The sequence below is a fragment of the Convolutriloba macropyga genome, chromosome 6, assembly GCF_964194025.1.
Source record: "Convolutriloba macropyga chromosome 6, txConMacr16.3, whole genome shotgun sequence".
NCBI classification, from domain to species: domain Eukaryota; kingdom Metazoa; phylum Xenacoelomorpha; order Acoela; family Convolutidae; genus Convolutriloba; species Convolutriloba macropyga.
In genome coordinates, this window is record NC_134473.1 from 16,367,885 (window position 1) to 16,388,921 (window position 21,037).

General features: G+C 41.6%; 1 protein-coding gene across 1 annotated transcript; it reads left to right on the top strand.

Moving 5' to 3' along the window:
* The first annotated feature begins 1,466 nt into the window (after positions 1 to 1,466).
* On the top strand, positions 1,467 to 2,495 carry LOC142341244 (uncharacterized). The gene has a single exon (XM_075392164.1). The coding sequence runs from the start codon at positions 1,467 to 1,469 to the stop codon at positions 2,493 to 2,495; it is 1,029 nt and encodes a 342-aa protein (XP_075248279.1).
* The last annotated feature ends 18,542 nt before the right edge of the window (positions 2,496 to 21,037 follow it).

Here is a 21,037-nt window from a genome sequence, read left to right on the forward strand (position 1 = left end):
GAGTGGACCAATCATCAAGTGATGATGAATGCGTTCAGTCTACCAAAGATTAGTCTTGACCATTTCTCAGGCGATCCTTTGATGTAGTATCAATGGTACAGCTTTTTCAAGTCAACTATTCACGACAATCCAGCTCTTTCAACTGTTCAGAAAATGACATACTTGCAAAACTCGGTAGCTCACAAAGCAAAAGACTTCATCTGTGGTTACTCTTACAACGGAGACTTCTATGAGGAGGCACTTCAGGAACTTATCAGAAAATTTTGAAAGCCGCAGCATGTTGTGAGTGCGTACCTCACACAACTTGAACAATAGCCTAAGACCAGAATGGATGATCTCAGCAGCTTTGTAATTTTTGCATCCCTCCTCAGACGTTTGGTACAGACCTTTCGACTTCACCATTTTGAATCGGACCTAAAGCCTTCTGCGGTAGTTAAAGTTGCCAAAGAAAAGTTGACAACACCAATGACGATTCGCTTGAACCAACATGTAAGGAGCATGAGAACAGAGCAACCCAATTTGGCTGATTTTACAGATTGGATAAGCACATATGCAGAGGCGTGCGAGGATGTTTCTCCTCAAACACCACAAAGAACAGACCGGGTTGAACGGCTTTCCCAAGGCCATAAACACTCCAACATAATTCTTCAAGCCAGCTCAAATTGTCAACTATGCTCTGGGGTCGTATCACAACCTTGGTCGTTGCACAGAATACCTGAGCAAGTCTGTAGCTGACCGTCAGCAATTGGTTAGGCATCACAAATTGTGCGTCAATTGCTTGAAAAGACATGAGAGTGGATTCTGTAAATCAGAAATTCGATGTCTTGTAGACAGATGCAATGGGTTTCACCATTCAACTCTCCATCGAGACGACTTCAGAACTTCGCAGAGAACTGATTTCCAAGCAACGAGTAAAGGGGGATTTCAATCCAAGAACAACCCGGTGCAGTCAAACTACGGTAGAAAATTCAGCCATACAACGTCTCAGCTTTCGTCAACAATCAGTAACACGCCAAATTCCAACAACAGAAGGGGATACAATCAAAACAATTTCAACCCTCGTAATACAAACTATGGAAACAACAGCTCGCATCAAACTGCCAATCAGCAGCACAGCAATCCTCAGCAATCCAATGACAGAAGTAACACTCACTTTCGATCAGTGACCAGCAACGAACTGATTGATGATTCATCAAAACTTCCACGAGTGCAAAACCAGGCATGAAGCAGAAATGGGGAACCTACATGGATCAGAGCTTTTGTTCAACTACAGGCAATACCAGTCACGCTCTTCTACAAAGACTTCAACATAGAGAATATAGAGTTATGCACTTTCGGACAGTGGAAGTGATAATACACAGATCACACAAAACATTGCTGATGCTCTTCGAATTCGAGTCCCCAAAAATATAGAACTACCTCTAGTTTCGCTACATGGGGAGCACACAGTGACAACAGCTGATGTCATGATCGGAATTGGTTCACTTGGCAGCTCAAAACCGGTGACAAGTCTTCCTGTGTACGCAACCTCCATCGAGCAGTTCCAGATGCCAACTGTCCCCGCAGAAATGTTGAATAGACTTTGTAGAGACCATGATCATCTGGCAGAAATCAATTTCCCACAAATTCGTGACAACAAAATTGGAAAACTCATAGGAGCTGATGCTTTTCTGGCTGCTGTTCCAAGACACTTCACTACTGGCAAACCAAGAACACCCTACGGAGTCAACACAATGTTAGGATGGACTTTGACAGGCCCTGTGCCACAAGAGTACTTTCAACCAAACAATAAAGGAAGCAGCAACTACAACATCACTCTTTTCAACCATCTCAACCGAGGTAGTGAATTAGAAAGAGACAACCAACTGAAACAGAGATATATGACCACTATCTTTGATGATATGGATAAGGGATACATAACAGCTGTTACGAACCAGGATACAAAGAACACTTGGTATCTACCGCATCATCAAGTCATCAACAAGCAAAAACCAGACACGACAGGAGGAGTGACAAATACAGCCTCAAAATACAAAGGAGTTTCTTTGAACGATGCACTGCTAACGGGACCTGACCTTTTGTGCAATCTACATGGACTTCTTCTACGGTTTCGTCAGTTCGAGGTTGCAGTAACAGCAGACATAGAGGCTATGTTCATGCAAGTTGGAATCAGAGAAGAAGACCAAAATGCTCTCCGTTTTTTGTGGAGCGACAATGATGAGGAGAGGACATGCAAATACCAACGACTCATTTTTGGAGCAACTTGTTCTCCCGCCTGCGCAATTTGTGTTCTGCAAAAGTGCGCCAACGATAACAGACAAGAACATCCAAAAATATTTGACTCACTCACAAAACACTTTTACATGGATGACTTCATTCAAACATTCTTAACAGAGGAAGAGGCAGAAAATACAGCTACTGAGCTGAAACATGTTCTCAAAACAGGGGAATTCAACCTCAACAAATTTCTCACCAAAAACCCTGCTGTGCTGTAAAAGAGTTCTGAGGAAGACAGAATTGGAGTTATAAAGTTGCAAAGGATACTTGGTCAAACATGGAACCCTGAATCCGATCAACTTCTCATTGCGAAACCCAAACTGAGCTATGAAAAAAAGAATATCACACAGAGAAAGCTTCTCTCAATGGCTGCTTCTTTGTTTGATCCCATTGGGATAATCTCGCTTTTTGCAGTTCGACTGAGATGCATCTTTCAAAAAGTCATCAAACAAGGTCACAATTGGGACCAGCTGCTATCAAAGGAACATCATAACGAAATTCAGCAATGAATGGAAGACTTCCAGAATATGCCTCTAATTCAAATCCCCGATGTCTAGTTCCCAACGTCGATGGAACTCACGAGTTGCACACCTTCACAGATGCTTCACTTTAAACAGTATCAACAGTGGTGTACCTGAGAACAATCTCCGCAGACGGCTCAATAGCCACGCACTACGTCATCAGCAAATCCAAGGTGGCACCAATCAAACAGTTGAGCATTCCCAGTTCGAGCTCGAAGCAGCTTCATTGGGAGCAGAACTAGCAGGCTTCTATGAGACCGAGATGACAATAGATGTGAAGTGCAAAAAATTTTGGACCGACAGCACAGCAGTACTCAGCTGGATCAAATCAAAGGATCGACAGAAGATAAACATCGCAAATAGGCTCAACAAAATTGCTGAGAACTCAAACAGAGACGATTGGCGACATGTACCAGGAAAAACGAACCCAGCTGATCATGGGACCAGAGGTCCAGCTCCATGCGATCTTCAGAAATTGTGGATAACAGCACCTTCTTTCTTGATCAAACCTGAGCGCGAGTGGACATTCTCCGGTGACAAACCAGCTCAAACATACGCCACTCAAGTTGATGACAAGACCAGTGAAAAACCGTTGGTGGATCCAAACAGATTTTCAAACCGGCCTAGACTCCTTGGCACAATTAGGACAGTGTTTAGAGCAGTACGCGTACTGAAGAGGTCGATCAAACGTGATATACTTGGCAAATTGGACGACTTCGCGGCTGACGAGAACAAGGCTCGAACCTTTGTCCTGAGGATATCTCAGTCCACACTTTTCAAGGACACAGTTTCTCGACTTCAAAGTGGACTACCCCTAGACATGAAGGACAAACTATTACCATATGCACCCTTTCTGGTTGGCGACGGACTCCTTAGGGTTGAGGGACGAATTCAGAAATCTGGATTGCCTTTTCAGAGCAAACATCCGGTGATACTCCACAGCAAGTGCAGAGTTGCCAAACTGCTTATCGAGAAAACACATCACAACTGCGGGCATCTTGGAATTGAACATGTTCGTGCACATATCCAAGCAACGTTCATAATAGTTGGAATCCGCAGAGCCCTAAGAACTCTAGGAAGTACTGCTTCATCTGCAGACGCTGGCGAGCAGACAATGTCAGACCGAAGATGGCTCCTCTACCAAATTTTCGCTTTCCGGAGCACTCCAAAATCTACACTTTTGTGAATACTGGAATGAACATGTTCATATTGAAAAATCCAGAAACCAGAGAGAACTCAATTATGTCTGCATGTTTACATGCTTGGTCACACGAGCAGTACACTTGGAAGTTTGCGAGGACCTCTCCACTGACTGTCTACTAATGGCTATTTGACGTTTTGTATCCAGACGAGGATACCCTGATGTCATTGTTTAGGACAACGGAAAAAAACTTTGTTGGAGCTAACCAGGCAATGAAACTCAATTTTAAGGAAAGTTACAAACCAGACAACAACTACATGCGTCTCCAGCTGGTGCAACAGAACATCCAGTAGACGTTCAACCCACCTCTGGCACCGCACTTCGGAGGGGTTTGGGAACGACTTATCCAGTCGGCTAAAGGAAGCCTACTTGTTTTCCTTGGAAGCCATCGACTAAACTTTTCAGTCTTCCATAAAGTAGGCAGAAGGAATTCTTAATTCACGCACACTGACGCATGTTGGGAGCACTTTGATCGACGAGGAACCATTAACACCAAATCATTTCCTAATGAGAAGACGCCACTTCTGCCTATAACCTCTGGCAAACAACAGAACCGGGTTTTCAATTAAAGACTTTAGGGAGTCACAGACCCTGTTGGACCCCTATTGTAGTCGTCTTCTCAAAAAGTTTGTAACGGAACTTAACAGACGGACAAAATGGCAGCAAGCCAACGCTGAGCTCAAGGAAGACGATGTTGTTTGGCTCTACAACGATCTTACAACCCGAGGAGTTTGGCCCATTGGTCGGATCGTCAAAGCACATGTGAGTAGAGATGGAGTGGCAAGAAGCTTCGACATCAAGACCAGTACTGGCATACTGCAACGTCCCGCAGTGAGATTGGGTAAAGTGTTTGAAACTGACGATGATAATTCTTCATCGTTGGCTGTGGAGGGTGAATGAATACTGCTTCAATCATGTCAAACTGATGCATAAAACTCACTCAAGCGGAAACTTGTGAAGCATTAAATTTGAATTTCTGATGTCAATAATTTTGTTCTTTTCTGATACATTTATTTGCTAAATTTTGTTGTTGCTTGCCGGAGCGTAAACAGTTCGTAACCGTTTAGCCCCCCAATCCTTCCCTTGTTATTTAGTTCAAATTTATTGAGTTCTGATTCATAATCGCTGTAAAAGTCATATCTCTAACTTTGAATTTTCATGACTTTCAATGCCAAACCTTTTCATTCATTATCATACATGAATTTCATCGTGCCACACTTAACATTGATCGTAAATGCGGGTATAAACCACACCTTTGTAAGCTATTATTTAACAAGCATACAAGCTTATAGAAAGACACACAGCAAAATAAACTCTTGAAAATCAGTCGTTGTCTCTGAAAGCGGACCAGACTAAAGAAAATATAACAGGCCCGTACCCACTAGATGTCTGAAAATTGACGTATTTTTGTTTCTTTGGTTCATTGGAATACATTATGCACTATAATACTACGCTCAGTATTGATTGTAACGGCTGACAATGTATTATTTCTGATAGATTACATAACCATTACATAACTTTCGGCTTGCTTTTCTGTCTGCTTGCTTGCCTATCGGCTTACTTTGCATTCGCCGTTTTTATTAACTCTTTCCGTATTTCTTGACCAAGTTTTTGTCAATTTTGCGAAAAATTAATAAAGATAATGCTATTGGTCTTAACCTTAGAGATATAGGAGGTTTGCCAGCTGTTTTTATCCTTGTCTTTTAGTTAAATGTTTTGGATATAGTTCAATGTTTAGGTTTTGGAATTTCAGTTTTTCTTATTCAGAAACAGCTTCAAATACGCTTTATTATACGGCAATTATGGTGTTATATCGGTGTTTGATTATACCGGTAGCAGAGACCAAACATCTGCTGTCACAATCTTTGAAAACTCACAATAAGAGTAAGTTGTTGTACTTTCACTTCCTATAGGAACCTTCGGGTGTAAAAATTTTGCAGTTTTTTTGTTGAAAAATTGACTCATTAACTATAGAAAACACATGATTTAATTATGGTTTCATTGAAGTATTTCATTTTGCTATTCGATCTAGTTTGCAATTATCTGCAATAAACAAAATGTTTTTGTTGATCGCGCAGTAAATTGGGGCTAGATTTGGACTCCTTTTGGATTCTTTCATTCAATAAATAATCAAATTCAATTGGGGCGCAGTCTTTTTCAAAATGATATCGCATTTTTGTTTTTTTTTTAAGTTGATTACTGACAAGGGTGATTTCAAATCAACGTCAATTAATGAACTAATCACAGACTACAATACAATAAAATGAGGCCGACTGGTAGTTTTTATGGCTTTCACTATGTGTTTTCATGAAATTTGTATGATTTCTTTCGTTCTGTCTTCATTTCTCATTCCTGTTGCAACCCAATTACTTTCTATTATTAATCAAACTCTGATTGGGTTTTAGGATCTATAGGTAAAACTATACACTGCTTTCAGTTGTTATTCAACACCCCTCATAACTTAGTTTGTATTTGTTTTTAAAAAATATCAGTAAAGTTTTGAAGTTTGTCGATTTTTTAATCATGTTTCTGTTCACATTTAGTTTACTCTCAATACATACAGGGATACAATTATTCCAATTGAGTCAAAAAACATTATTTAGTGGTTTTTATTTAACTATTGGTTTCTTCACTTTCCTGCTACAGAATTTCATATTTTTTATGATTTTTGAATTTTAACCTAAACTTGAGGTTGTCATTTTTCTCTTTTCAAATTAGCACGTTAAAGACAGCTCCAATTGGCATTGTGAGAAGGCGCAAAAATTTTTTTTAAACTATCACAGAAGATCTTATAGTTTTAATGGCTTTGAAACCGTTTTCGTCGCTCACTTGACGGCTTCATGGACGGCTGCAGATTAGTGTGCTTTTGCTTTAAGATGAAAAGTTATGATTTGTTGGAATTTCTGAATTTATATGCTTTCAATTGGTTATTTTTTTCTACAACGACTTCAAGTTAATAGGTTTCTGTTTTTTAAAAAATTGATGTTTTAGATATGCCAATGTTTTCATATTTCTGTCTTTTATTGAAGTTTGGTCTCTGTACTGACACCTCGCAATCAGTTTTTATTGTGTCATTGTTGCAACATCTTTCTTCTTTCTCGTCATCCAATCTTTTTAATGTTTTAACTTTCAACTAATGTTTTCATTGTTCTGGATCTCTTCACTTTTCATAATAAAAAATTGATTTTTTGGTTTTCGCCCATTTCTTACTTTTCTCGTCCCAATTTACTAAATTAATATAGTAACCCGATTGCCGTTGAAAAAAGAGCAGTTGGAGAATTTTAATGTTCTCCAAGAATAGCTTCTGGTTCTAACGGTTGCGATAAACCTTTCTAGTTAATTTCCAATGCACAATTTTTGTTTCTGCCGTGGTTTTTTAGGCGTCTGACGTATTATGGATATTGACAAGTCTTTATTGTTTTCTATGAAAAAAATCAGTCCTACTAATGAACAGATTTTATACTCATTTTTTAAAATCAATTAGAAATTAGTTGTTTTGAAAAAGAGAAACGTATTATTGAACTTTTTTCATTCTGCTCTGGTTTTAAATTGACATGCTAAGAGTGTCGTTATTGGTGCTTCCCTTATCTTAACCAAAGAGTTTGAGGCTCATTTGTTGAGTTCATTTTCTGGCTTTCTCCTTTGTGATTTTGTTGTTGAGTTTCTTTTTAAAACAAAGGCACGGCGTTTTGAACGTAAAGACCACTTGCTGTTTCAATTTCATGGTTGTCTTGTCTATTACTTTTTCTAATGGCAAGTCGCATCTACCCTCTTATCCAGCCTTTTTTCTCTTCGTTGTTTTCTGAACGACATATGAATTTTTGGAAATTTTGTATGTCTTCCTCATTTGGTAGACAATTAAATAAAAACGTTGATAAGCGGGGTCGAAAAATTTTTATGCGCAGATGAAGATTACCATGCCTCCTTTTTTAACAAAAATCCTTCTAGTAGCCACATTTTGATAACCAAAATAATTTTGAATTGCGAGTAACTAAATACCGCTAACCTATGATGATTGAATAAAGTATTTCATGTTAATCAATTCTTGCTTTTTCGCGGGGTTAACTGGTCGAGTTCCAAACACCTGCTGTCAAAATCCATGAACAATCCGCAAAAAATAGTTGTTATGTCACTTTCTCTATGAGTCTTCTAGAGTCAAAAATTTTTGCAGTCTTTTTGAAAAATTAATTCAATAGCTACACAGGATACATGAATTGGTTTTAGTTTTTTGAAGTACTTTATTTGCAACATATGAAAAAAAATTGTTTGACATACAAAAAATTTGGACTCCTCTTGGGTTCTTGCAATCAATAATTATTGGTTTTCATTGGCGCGCGGTCTTTTTAAAAAAAAACATTGCTGGTCTTTTTTCTTCTAAGCTGATTACTTACAAGAGTGATTGCAAATCAAGAACCAATTAACTAACCAAATAAAAACCTATTTACCAAAAAATGAGGTCGGAAAAAAATTTCTTTTTTCAGAGATTGCCTCGTAGTTTTTATAGCTTTAACTATGTATTTTCATAAATTTTAATTTTAATCCATTTTTGCGATCAATTGTTCTTGTTCTTGCAACCCCATGAATTGGTAATAATATTAAACAAAGCTTCACTTGGGTCTTTAGGAGCTATCGTTAAACCTATAAAACGCTTCCGGTTGTTATTTATTGCGTCTTGTGACTTTGACTGAGTTTGTTTTTAAAAAATATCAATTAGGGTTTGAAGTTTGCCAATTTTCTTTTAATGTTTCTGTCAACATGTAGCTTAGTCTCAAAAAGTACACGAAAACAATTATTCCAATTAATTAAAAATCTTTATTCTGGTTTTTTGTTTAAACAACAGTTTCTAAACTTTCTTGCTACAAATTTTTTTAACAGTTTTGTGGTTTCATCATATTTACCTAGCTAATGTATTTTTGTTTTAATATGAAAGGTTATGATTTGCTGATTTTCTGGAAAAATTTGTTGTTAAAAATCTGTTTTTTTTTCAAAATTGATATTTTAATTTTGCCAATCTTATCTTTTGCCGTCTTTTACTGTAGTTTGGCCTCTGTATTGACAGGTTTCTTCCACTGCTTATTTTCAACTAATGTTTTGATGGTTTTGGATCTACGGCTATTCATAAAAAAGTGAGATGATTCGGTATTCGCTATTTCTGAGTTTTTTGTTCCTTGCCAACTTATTAAACTATTTTAATGGCCCACTTGGTTTTGAAAAAGAATGCAATTGGTGATATTTAAAGTTCTCCGAGAATAGCTTATGGTTCTATTATGGGTAGTGACAGAACTCATTCAATTTCTCTGAAAATAAATTAACCTTTGATACGTGTTTTTCGATATGTATTTGATACATATTTTTTAAAATTATTTCGCTATTAGCTGTATTCAAAAAGAAAAACGTTTTGTTGATTTTTTTTCCATTCTGCTCCTTTTGTTGTTATTGAGTTAATTATATTTGTTACCAAATGTTGTTATTGGCAGGTCTCATATCTTTTCCAATAAAGTACAAGCTAATTTGTTGAATTCAGTTTTATCTTATTGGGTTCTTGCAATCAATAATTATTGGTTTTCATTGGCGCGCGGTCTTTTTAAAAAAAACATTGCTGGTCTTTTTTCTTCTAAGCTGATTACTTACTAGAGTGATTGCAAATCAAGAACCAATTAACTAACCAAATAAAAACCTATTTACCAAAAAATGAGGTCGGAAAAAAATTTCTTTTTTCAGAGATTGCCTCGTAGTTTTTATAGCTTTAACTATGTATTTTCATAAATTTTAATTTTAATCCATTTTTGCGATCAATTGTTCTTGTTCTTGCAACCCCATGAATTGGTAATAATATTAAACAAAGCTTCACTTGGGTCTTTAGGAGCTATCGTTAAACCTATAAAACGCTTCCGGTTGTTATTTATTGCGTCTTGTGACTTTGACTGAGTTTGTTTTTAAAAAATATCAATTAGGGTTTGAAGTTTGCCAATTTTCTTTTAATGTTTCTGTCAACATGTAGCTTAGTCTCAAAAAGTACACGAAAACAATTATTCCAATTAATTAAAAATCTTTATTCTGGTTTTTTGTTTAAACAACAGTTTCTAAACTTTCTTGCTACAAATTTTTTTAACAGTTTTGTGGTTTCATCATATTTACCTAGCTAATGTATTTTTGTTTTAATATGAAAGGTTATGATTTGCTGATTTTCTGGAAAAATTTGTTGTTAAAAATCTGTTTTTTTTTCAAAATTGATATTTTAATTTTGCCAATCTTATCTTTTGCCGTCTTTTACTGTAGTTTGGCCTCTGTATTGACAGGTTTCTTCCACTGCTTATTTTCAACTAATGTTTTGATGGTTTTGGATCTACGGCTTTTCATAAAAAAGTGAGATGATTCGGTATTCGCTATTTCTGAGTTTTTTGTTCCTTGCCAACTTATTAAACTATTTTAATGGCCCACTTGGTTTTGAAAAAGAATGCAAATGGTGATATTTAAAGTTCTCCGAGAATAGCTTATGGTTCTATTATGGGTAGTGACAGGTCTCATTCAATTTCTCTGAAAATAAATTAACCTTTGATACGTGTTTTTCGATATGTATTTGATACATATTTTTTAAAATTATTTCGCTATTAGCTGTATTCAAAAAGAAAAACGTTTTGTTGAATTTTTTTCCATTCTGCTCCTTTTGTTGTTATTGAGTTAATTATATTTGTTACCAAGTGTTGTTATTGACAGGTCTCATATCTTTTCCAATAAAGTACAAGCTAATTTGTTGAATTCAGTTTTATCTTATTCCATATTGAATTTGTTGTTAAGATATTTTTTTTAAAAAACATGGAGTTTTGAACGTATTTTATATCTGCTGTTTTATGTTTATGATTGTCTTGTCTAGTACTCTCTTCAATAGCAAGTCTCGTCTACCCTCTAATTCAGCATTTTTTTCACTTTCTGATTTTGTGAATAAAATGTGAATTTTTGGAATTTTTATTTCTCTTCCTCATTTGGTAAACAATTAAATATAACGTGGATGAGCGGAGTTGCAACTTTATTATGTAGAAATGCAGATTAGCAAGCTCTCCTGTTTTCTCCTTGTTTTTCTTCCTCCATAATAATTTTCAGTTGCTCTAGAACTAAACATCAAAAAACCATAAAGATTGGATAAAACCTTTTATCATAAAGAGCCACGGCTTCTTCGCGGAGATAATTATTCGAGTTTTTACAATGAAAAATTAAAAAAATCTTTTGATTCCACATCGAAACCTTTGATGCAGTAGATCACATAACATCAATTCTCTAGTTAAATTGAAACCAATGTGACACTGTTGTTTTAGCCAAAATGTTCACCCATGTTGGAAACAAGATTTATTATGCATCATATTAGGAAATTTTGCTGAAACCTAATTCCTGTTCTTTCATAGCGACTGAAAGATAAATCGCATCAATCTACAAGGGCGTTTTCCAAGTGCATTCTCCAAGGTAATTCTCCGAGGGCATTCTCCAAAAGCATTCAGTAAGGAAATTTTCTAAGGGCATTCTCAAAGGGATTTCTCCAAGGGCACTCTCCAAGGGCTTTCGCCAGATTCGTTCTTCAAGGTCATCCTGCAAGGGCATTCTCTAATGGCATTATCAAGGGCATTCTCCAAGGGAATTCTCCAAGGGAATTGTCCAAGGGCCTTCGCCAAGAGCGTTCTTCAAGGGCTTTTGCCATGGTAATTCTCCAAAGGCATTCTCAGGGGCATTCTCCAAGGGAATTCTGCGAGGGCATTCTTCAAGAGCATTCACCAAGGAAATTCCCCAAGGGCAGTCTCAGGGGCGTTCTCCAAAACAATTCTCCAAGGGCATTGTCCAAGGGCAGTCGCCAAGAGCGTTCTTCAAGGGCTTTTGCCAGGGGAATTCTCCAAGGGAATTCTCAGGGGCATTCTCCAGGGGAATTCTCCGAGGGCATTCTGCAATGGCGTCCGCCAATGAAATTCTCCGAGGGCTTTCCTCAAGAGCATTCACCAAGGAAATTCCCCAAGGGCAGTCTCAGGGGCGTTCTCCAAAACAATTCTCCAAGGGCATTGTCCAAGGGCAGTCGCCAAGAGCGTTCTTCAAGGGCTTTTGCCAGGGGAATTCTCCAAGGGAATTCTCAGGGGCATTCTCCAGGGGAATTCTCCGAGGGCATTCTGCAATGGCGTCCGCCAATGGAATTCTCCTAGGGCTTTTTTCAAGAGAATTCATCAAGGAAATTCTCCAAGGGCAGTCTCCGAGGGATATCTACAAGGAGGCTCTCCAAGGGCATTCACCAGGGCGCTCTTCAAGGGCATCCTGCAAGGGCATTCTCTAAATGCATTCTCAAGGCCATTCTCCAAGGGAATTCTTCAAAGGTATTCTTCAAGAGCATTCGCCAAGTGCATTCTTTAAGGGCATTCGCAAAGGGCGTTCTACAAGAGCATTCTCCAAGGGCATTCTCCGAGGATATTTTTCAAGAGTTTTTTCCAAGCCCATTCTTCAAAGGTATTCTCCAAAAAAATTCTCCAAGAACATTCTCCAAGGGCATTCTCCAAACACACTCTCCAAGATCATTCACCAAGGTCATTCTCTAGGGGGAATTCTCAAAATGCATTCCCCAGAGCAATCCCCAAGGGCGTTCTCCAAGGGTATTTGGCAAAGAATTCTCCATGGACGTTCTTAAAAGGCATCGTCCTCCAAGATTATTCCCAAACGCATTCTACAAGGGAATTCTCTATAGACATCCTGCAAGAGCATTCGCCAAAGGCATTCTCCAAGGCGTTCCCCAATTAAATTCTACAAGGGCATTCTCTAAGTGCAATCTGCAAGTGCTTTCTCGAAGAGTATTCTCCGAGGGCCTTCTCCAAGAGCTTTCCCGATGGGCATTCTCCAAGGGCGTTCTCTGAAGACATTCTCCAAGGGCATACTCTTAGAAAATTTTACAAGGATATTAATTAAGGAAAATCTCCGAGGGCTTTCTTCAAGAGCCTTCACCAAGGAAATTCTGCAAGGGCAGTCTCAGGGGCGTTCTCTATAGCAATTCTCCAAGGGCATTGTCCAAGGGCATTCGACAAGATCATTCTTCAGGGCTTTTGCCATGGGAATTCTCCCAGAGAACTCTCAGGGGCATTCTCCAAGGGAATTCTCCGAGGGAAATCTGCAACAGCGTCCGCCAAGGGAAATCTCCTAGGGCTTTTTTCAAGAGCAGACACCAAGGATATTCTACAAGGGCAGTCTCCGAGGGATATCTACAAAGACGCTCTCTAAGGGCATTCGCCAGGGCGTTCTTCAAGGGCATCCTGCAAGGGCATTCTCTAAATGCATTCTCAAGGCCACTCTCCGAGGGAATTCTCCAAAGGCATTCTTCGAGGGCATTCACCAAGGGCATTCTTCAAGGACATTCGCAAAGGGCGTTCTACAAGAGCATTTTCCAAGGGCATTCTCCGAGGATATTTTTCAAGAGTTTGTTCCAAGCTCATTCTTCAAAGGTATTCTCCAAAAAATTCTCCAAGAACATTCTCCAAGGGCATTCTCCAAACACATTCGCCAAGATCACTCACCCAGGGCATTCTCTAGGGGGAATTCTCAAAATGCATTCTCCCAGAGCAATCCCCAAGGGCGTTCTCCAAGGGTATTTGGCAAGGAATTCTCCATGGACGTTCTTCAAAGGCATCGTCCTGCAAGATTATTCCAAAGCGCATTCTACAAGGGCAATCTCTAAAGGCATCCTGCAAGAGCATTCGCCAAAGGCATTCTCCAAGGCGTTCCCCAATTAAATTCTACAAGGCCATTCTCTAAGTGCAATCTGCAAGTGCTTTCTCGAAAAGTATTCTCCGAGGGCCTTCTCCAAGAACTTTCCCGATGGGCATTCTCCAAGGGCGTTCTCTGAAGACATTCTCCAAGGGCATTCTCCTAGAAAATTTTACAAGGACATTAATTAAGAAAAATCTCCGAGGGCTTTCTTCAAGAGCATTCACCAAGGAAATTCTGCAGGGGCGGTCTCAGGGGCGTTCTCTAAAGCAATTCTCCAAGGGCCTTGTCCAAGGGCATTCGCCAAGATCATTCTTGAAGGGCTTTTGCCATAAGAATTCTCCCCGAGAATTCTCAGGGGCATTCTCCAAGGGAATTCTCCGAGGGCATTCTGCAAAAGCGTCCACCAGGGCTTTTTCAAGAGCATTCACCAAGGAAATTCTCCAAGGGCGGTCTCCGAGGGATACCTACAAGGACGCTCTCCAAGGGCATTCGCCAGGGCGTTCTTCAAGGGCATCCTGCAAGGGCATTCTCTAAATGCATTCTCAAGGCCATTCTCCAAAGGAATTCTCCAAAGGCTTTCTTCGAGGGCATTCGCCAAGGGCATTCTTTAAGGGCATTCGCAAAGGGCGTTCTACAAGAGCATTCTCCAAGGGCATTCTCCGAGGATATTTTTCAAGAGTGTTTTCCAAGCTCATTCTTCAAAGGTATTCTACTAAAAATTCTCCACAAACATTCCCCAAGGGCATTCTCTAAACACATTTGCCAAGATCATTCATCAAGGGTGTTCTCTAGGGGGAATTCTCAAAATGCATTCTCCCAGAGCAATCCCCATGGGCGTTCTCCAAAGGTATTTGGCAAGGCATTCTCCATGGACCTTCCTCAAAGGCATCATCCTCCAAGATTATTCCCAAGCGCATTCTCCAAGGGCATTCTTTAAAGGCATCCTCCAAGAGCATTCGCCAAAGGCATTCTCCAAGGCGTTCCCCAATTAAATTCTCCAAGGGCATTCCCTAAGTGCAATCTGCAAGTACTTTCTCGAAGAGTATTCACCGAGGGCCTTCTCCAAGGGCTTTCCCGATGGTCAATCTCCAAGGGCGTTCTCCGAAGACATTCTCCAAGGGCATTCTCCTGGAAAATTTTACAAGGACATTAATTAAGGAAATTCTCCGAGGGCTTTCTTCAAGAGCATTCACCAAGGAAATTCTGCAAGGGCAGTCTAAGGGTCGTTCTCTAAAGCAGTTCTCCAAGGGCATTGTCCGAGGGCATTCGCCAAGAGCGTTCTTCAAAAACTTTTGCCATGGGAATTCTCCCAGTGATTTCTCAGGGGCATTCTCCAAGGGAATTCTCCGAGGGCATTCAGCAATGGCGTCCGACAATGGAATTCTCCTAGGGCTTTCTTTCAAGAGCAGTCACCAAAGAAATTCTCCAAGGACAGTCTCCGAGGGATATCTACAAGGACGCTCTCTAAGGGCATTCGCCAGGGCGTTCTTCAAGGGCATCCTGCAAGGGCATTCTCTAAATGCATTCTCAAGGCCATTCTCCGAGGGAATTCTCCAAAGGCATTCTTCGAGGGCATTCACCAAGGGCATTCTTCAAGGACATTCGCAAAGGGCGTTCTACAAGAGCATTTTCCAAGGGCATTCTACGAGGATATTTTTCAAGTGTTTGTTCCAAGCTCATTCTTCAAAGGTGTTCTCCAAAAAATTCTCCAAGAACATTCTCCAAGGGCATTCTCCAAACACATTCGCCAAGATCACTCACCCAGGGCATTCTCTAGGGGGAATTCTCAAAATGCATTCTCCCAGAGCAATCCCCAAGGGCGTTCTCCAAGGGTATTTGGCAAGGCATTCTTCATGGAGGCATCATCCTCCAAGATTATGCCCAAGCGCATTCTCCAAAGGCATTCTCTAAAGGCATCCTCCAAGAGCATTCGCCAAAGGCATTCTCCAAGGCGTTCCCCAATTAAATTCTCCAAGGGCATTCTCTAAGTGCAATCTGCAAATGCTTTCTCGAAGAGTATTCTCTGAGGGCCTTCTCCAAGGGCTTTCCCGATGGGCTTTCTCCAAGGGCTTTCTCCGACCACATTCTCCAAGGGCATGCTCCTAGAAAATTTTACAAGGACATTAGTTAAGGAAATTCTCCGTGGGCTTTCTCCAAAGGAATTTCCCAAGGGAATTCTCCAAGTGCAATCTTCAAGAGCCTTTTTCAAGGGCATCCTGCAAGGGCATTCACTACGGGCATTCTCAAGGGCATTCTCCCAGGTAATTCTTTAAGGGCATTCTGAAAGGGCATCGCCACGGGATTTCTCCAAGGATTTTCTCCAAGAGCATTCATCGAGGTAGTTATCCAAAGGCAGTATCCAAGGGAATTCTCCAAGGGTGCTCTCCAAAGGAAGTCGTCAAAAGCGTTCTTTAAGAGTATCCTATGAACGCATTCTCTAAGGGCTTTCACCAGGGCATTCTCTAAGGGATTTCCCCATTGGCACTTTCCAAGGACGTTCTCGGAGAACATTCTCAAGGGGCACTAAGGAATTTCTCCAAGGGAATTCTCCAAGGGCATTGCCCAAGGGAATTTTTCAAAGGCATTAACCAAGGCCATTCAAAAAAGAAATTCTCCAAGGGCTTTCTGCAAGGGAATTTGCCAAGGGCATTCTTCAAAGGCATCCTACAAGGGCATTCTCATTGAGTATTTTCAAGGACATTCTCCAAGGGAATTCTCCAAGGGCATTCCGCAAGGGCATTTGTCAAGGGCGTTCTTCAAGAGCATCTTGCAAGGGCATTCTCTAAGGGCAATCTCAACGACATTCACATTCTCCAAAGCATTTCTCTAAGGCATTCTCCAAAGGCATTCTCCAAGGGCAATCTCCAAGGCATTCTCCATGGGCGTTTTTCAAGGGCATTCTGCAAGGGAATTCTCCAAGAACATATTCCAAGATTATTCCCAAGTGCATTCTCCATGAGCTTTTCAAGGGCATTCACCAGGGGCATTCTCCGAGGGCAATTTGCGAGTGCATTCTGTAAGGGTACTTTCCGAGAGGCCTCTCCAAGTGCTTTCCCCATGGGCATCCTCCAGGTGCGTTCTCCGAATGCATTCTTCAGGAGCATACCCCAAAGGCATTCGTCAAGGACATTAGCCAAAGGCATTCTCCAAGGGCTTTCCCCAAAGGACTTCTCCAGGTGCATCCTCCTTGTGCACTCTGCAAGTGCATTCTGGAAGAGTACTTTCCGAGAGGCTTCTTCAAGGGCTGTCCCCATGGGAATTCTCCAAGCGCGTTCTCCGAATGCAATCTCCAAAGCATACCCCAAAGGCATTCTCCGAGGGCTTTCCCTAGGAAATTCTCCAAGGGCATTCTTCAAGTGCACTCCTCAAGTGCATTCTCAAAGGGCACTTTCGGATAGGGCTTTCTCCAAGGGCTTTCACCATGGGCATTCTCCAAGGGCGTTCTCCGAGGGCATTCTCCAAAGGCATTCGTCAAGGTCCTTCTTCAAGGGCAACCTCCAAGGGTAGTCTTTAAGTGCTTTCCCTAAGAAAAATCTCCAAGGGCATTCTCCAAGGGCGTTCTCCGGGGGCATTCTCCAAAGGCATTCGTCAAGGTCCTTCTTCAAGGGCATCCTCCAAGGGTAGTCTTTAAGTGCTTTCCCTAAGAAAAATCTCCAAGGGCATTCTCCAAGCGCGTTCTCCGAATGCATTCTCCAAAGCATACCCCAAAGGCATTCTCCGAGGACATCTGCCAAAGGCATTCTCCAAGGGTTTTCCCTATGAAATTCTCCAAGGGCATTCTTCAAGTGCACTCTTCAAGTGCATTCTCAAAGGGCACTATCGGATAGGGCTTTCTCCAAGGGCTTTCACCATGGGCATTCTCCAAGGGCGTTCTCCGAGAGCATTCTCCAAAGGCATTCGTCAAGGTCCTTCTTCAAGGGCATCCTCCAATGGTAGTCTTTAAGTGCTTTCCCTAAGAAAAATCTCCAAGGGCATTCTCCAAGGGCGTTCTCCGAGGGCATTCTCCAAAGGCATTCGTCAAGGTCCTTCTTCAAGGGCATCCTCCAAGGGTAGTCTTTAAGTGCTTTCCCTAAGAAAAATCTCCAAGGGCATTCTCCAAGGGAAATTGCCAAGGGCATTCTTCAAGTGCATCCTGCAAGAGCATTCTCTAAGGACATTCTCAAGGGTCTTCTCCCAGGAAATTCTCCAAGGGTTTTCTCCATGGGCATTCTCCACGGGCGTACTCCGAGGCCACTCTCCAAGGGCATTCGCCAAGGGCGTTCCTCAAGCCCATCCTAAGAAAGCATTCTCTAAGGGGGGAATTCTCAGGGGCATTCTACAAGGAAATACTCCAAGGGCCTTGTCCAAGTGCATTCGCCAAGGGCGTTCTTCAAAAGCATTCTCCAAGGGCCTTCTCCGAGGACATTTTCCAAAAGTGTTTTCCAAGAATATTCTCCAAAGGAATTCTCCAAATAACTTCTCCAAGGGCATTGCCCAGGGAAGTCTCCAAAGGTTTTTTCTAAGTGCTCTGTCCATTGACAATCTCCAAGATCATTCTCCAAGGTACATTCTCAGAGGGCCTTCTGCAAGAGCATTCTCCTAAGTCCTTCCCCAAGGGAATTCTGAAAGTCATTCTCAAGTTTCCTTTCTAAAAGAATTCTCCAAGGACATTTGCCAAAAGTATTCTTCAAGAGCGTTCCCCAAGGAAATTCAACAATGACATTCTCCAAGGGCATTCTCCAAGAGCAACCACCAAGGAAATTCTACAAGGGCATTCTCCAAGGGATTTCCCCATTGGCACTCTCCAAGGACGTTCTCGGAGAACATTCTCAAGGGGCACTAACGAATTTCTCCAGGGGAATTCTCCAAGGGCATTGCCCAAGGGAATTTTTCAAAGGCATTAACCAAGGCCATTCAAAAAAGAAATTCTCCAAGGGCTTTCTGCAAGGGAATTTGCCAAGGGCAGTCTTCAAGGGCATCCTACAAGGGCATTCTCTTAGAGTATTCTCAAGGACATTCTCCAAGGGAATTCTCCAAGGGCATTCCGCAAGGGCATTTGTCAAGGGCGTTCTTCAAGAGCATCTTACAAGGGCATTCTCTAAGGGCAATCTCAACGACATTCACATTCTCCAAAGCATTTCTCTAAGGCATTCTCCAAAGGCATTCTCTAAGGGCAATCTCCAAGGCATTCTCAATGGGCGTTTTTCAAGGGCATTCTGCAAGGGAACTCTCCAAGAACATATTCCAAGATTATTCCCAAGTGCATTCTCCATGAGCTTTTCAAGGGCATTCACCAAGGGCATTCTCCGAGGGCAATTTGCGAGTGCATTCTGTAAGGGTACTTTCCGAGAGGCCTCTCCAAGTGCTTTCCCCATGGGCATCCTCCAGGTGCGTTCTCCGAATGCATTCTTCAAGAGCATACCCCAAAGACATTCGTCAAGGACATTAGCCAAAGGCATTCTCCAGGGGCTTTCCCCAAAGGACTTCTCCAGGTGCATCCTCCACGTGCACTCTGCAAGTGCATTCTGGAAGAGTACTTTCCGAAGGCTTCTTCAAGGGCTGTCCCCATGGGAATTCTCCAAGCGCGTTCTGCGAATGCATTCTCCAAAGCATACCCCAAAGGCATTCTCCGAGGACATCTGCCAAAGGCATTCTCCAAGGGCTTTCCCTAGGAAATTCTCCAAGGGCATTCTTCAAGTGCACTCTATAAGTGCATTCTCAAAGGGCACTATCGGATAGGGCTTTCTCCAAGGGCTTTCACCATGGGCATCCTTCAAGGGCGTTCTCCGTATGCATTCTCCAAGGGCATTCTCCAAGGCATTCTCCATGGGCGGTCATCAAGTGCATCCTCCACGGGCACTCTCAAAGAACATTTTCCAAGATTATTCTCAAGCGCATTCTCCAAGGCCATTCTCTAAAGGCATTCACCAATAGCATTCTCTAGGGGCATTCTCCACGGACATTCGCCAGAGGCATTCTCCAAGAGCTTTACCCAAGGTAATCCTCCAAGGGCTTTCTCCATGGGCATTCTCCAAGGGCGTTCTCCGAGGGCATTCTCCAAAGGCATTAGTCAAGGTCCTTCTTCAAGGGCGTCCTCCAAGGGTAGTCCTTAAGTGCTTTCCCTAAGAAAAATCTCCAAGGGCATTCTCCAAGGGAAATTGCCAAGGGCATTCTTCAAGCGTATCCTGCAAGGGCATTCTCTAAGGACATTCTCAAGGGTCTTCTCCCAGGAAATTCTCCAAGAGTTTTCTCCATGGGCATTCTCCACGGGCGTTCTTCGAGGCCACTCTCCAAGGGAATTCGCCAAGGGCGTTCCTCAAGGCCATCCTACAAAAGCATTCTCTAAGGGGGGAATTCTCAGGGGTATTCTACAAGGAAATACTCCAAGGGCCTTGTCCAAGGGCATTCGTCAAGGGCGTTCTTCAAGCGCATTCGCCAAGAGCCTTCTTCAAAAGCATTCTCCAAGGGCCTTCTCAGAGGACATTTTCCTAAAGTGTTTTCCAAGAATATTCTCCAAAGGAATTCTCCAAATAACTTCTCCAAGGGCATTGCCCAGGGAAGTCTCCAAAGGTTTTTTCTAAGAGCTCTGTCCATTGACATTCTCCAAGATCATTCTCCAAGGTACTTTCTTGGAGGGCATTCTGCAAGAGCATTCTCCTAAGTCCTTCCTCAAGGGAATTCTCAAAGTCATTCTCAATTTTCTTTTCCAAAAGAATTCTCCAAGGACATTTGCCAAAAGTATTCTTCAAGAGCGTTCCCCAAGGAAATTCAACAATGACATTCTCCAAGGGCATTCTCCAAGAGCAACCGCCAAGGAAATTCTACAAGGGCATTCTCCAATGGAATTTGCCAAAGGATTTTTTTAAGCTCATCGTGCAAGCGCATCGTGCAAGAACTTTCAAAGTTCTTCTCCAAGGGAATTCTCCAAGGGCATTATGGAAGAGCATGGACGAAGGAAACTCTCCAAGGGCATTCGCCAAGGGCATTCTTCAAGGGCATCGTTCAATTGCATTCTCTGAGGGCATTCTCAAGTGCATTCTACAAGGAAATTCTCCAAGAGAATTGTCTAAGGGCATTCACCAAGGGCGTTCTTCAAGAACATTCTCCAACGGCATTCTCCGAGGACATTCTCCAAGATCATTCTCTAAATAACTTCTCCAAGGGCATTGCCCAAGGGAAGTCTCCAAGGGTAATATCTAAGAGCTTTGTACATTGTAATTCTTTAAGAACTTTTTCCACGCGCATTTTCCAAGGGGCAGTCTCAGCGGGATTCTGCAAGAGCCTTCTCCAAGGTCCTTCCCCAGGGAATTCTCCAAGTCATTCTCCAAGGTAA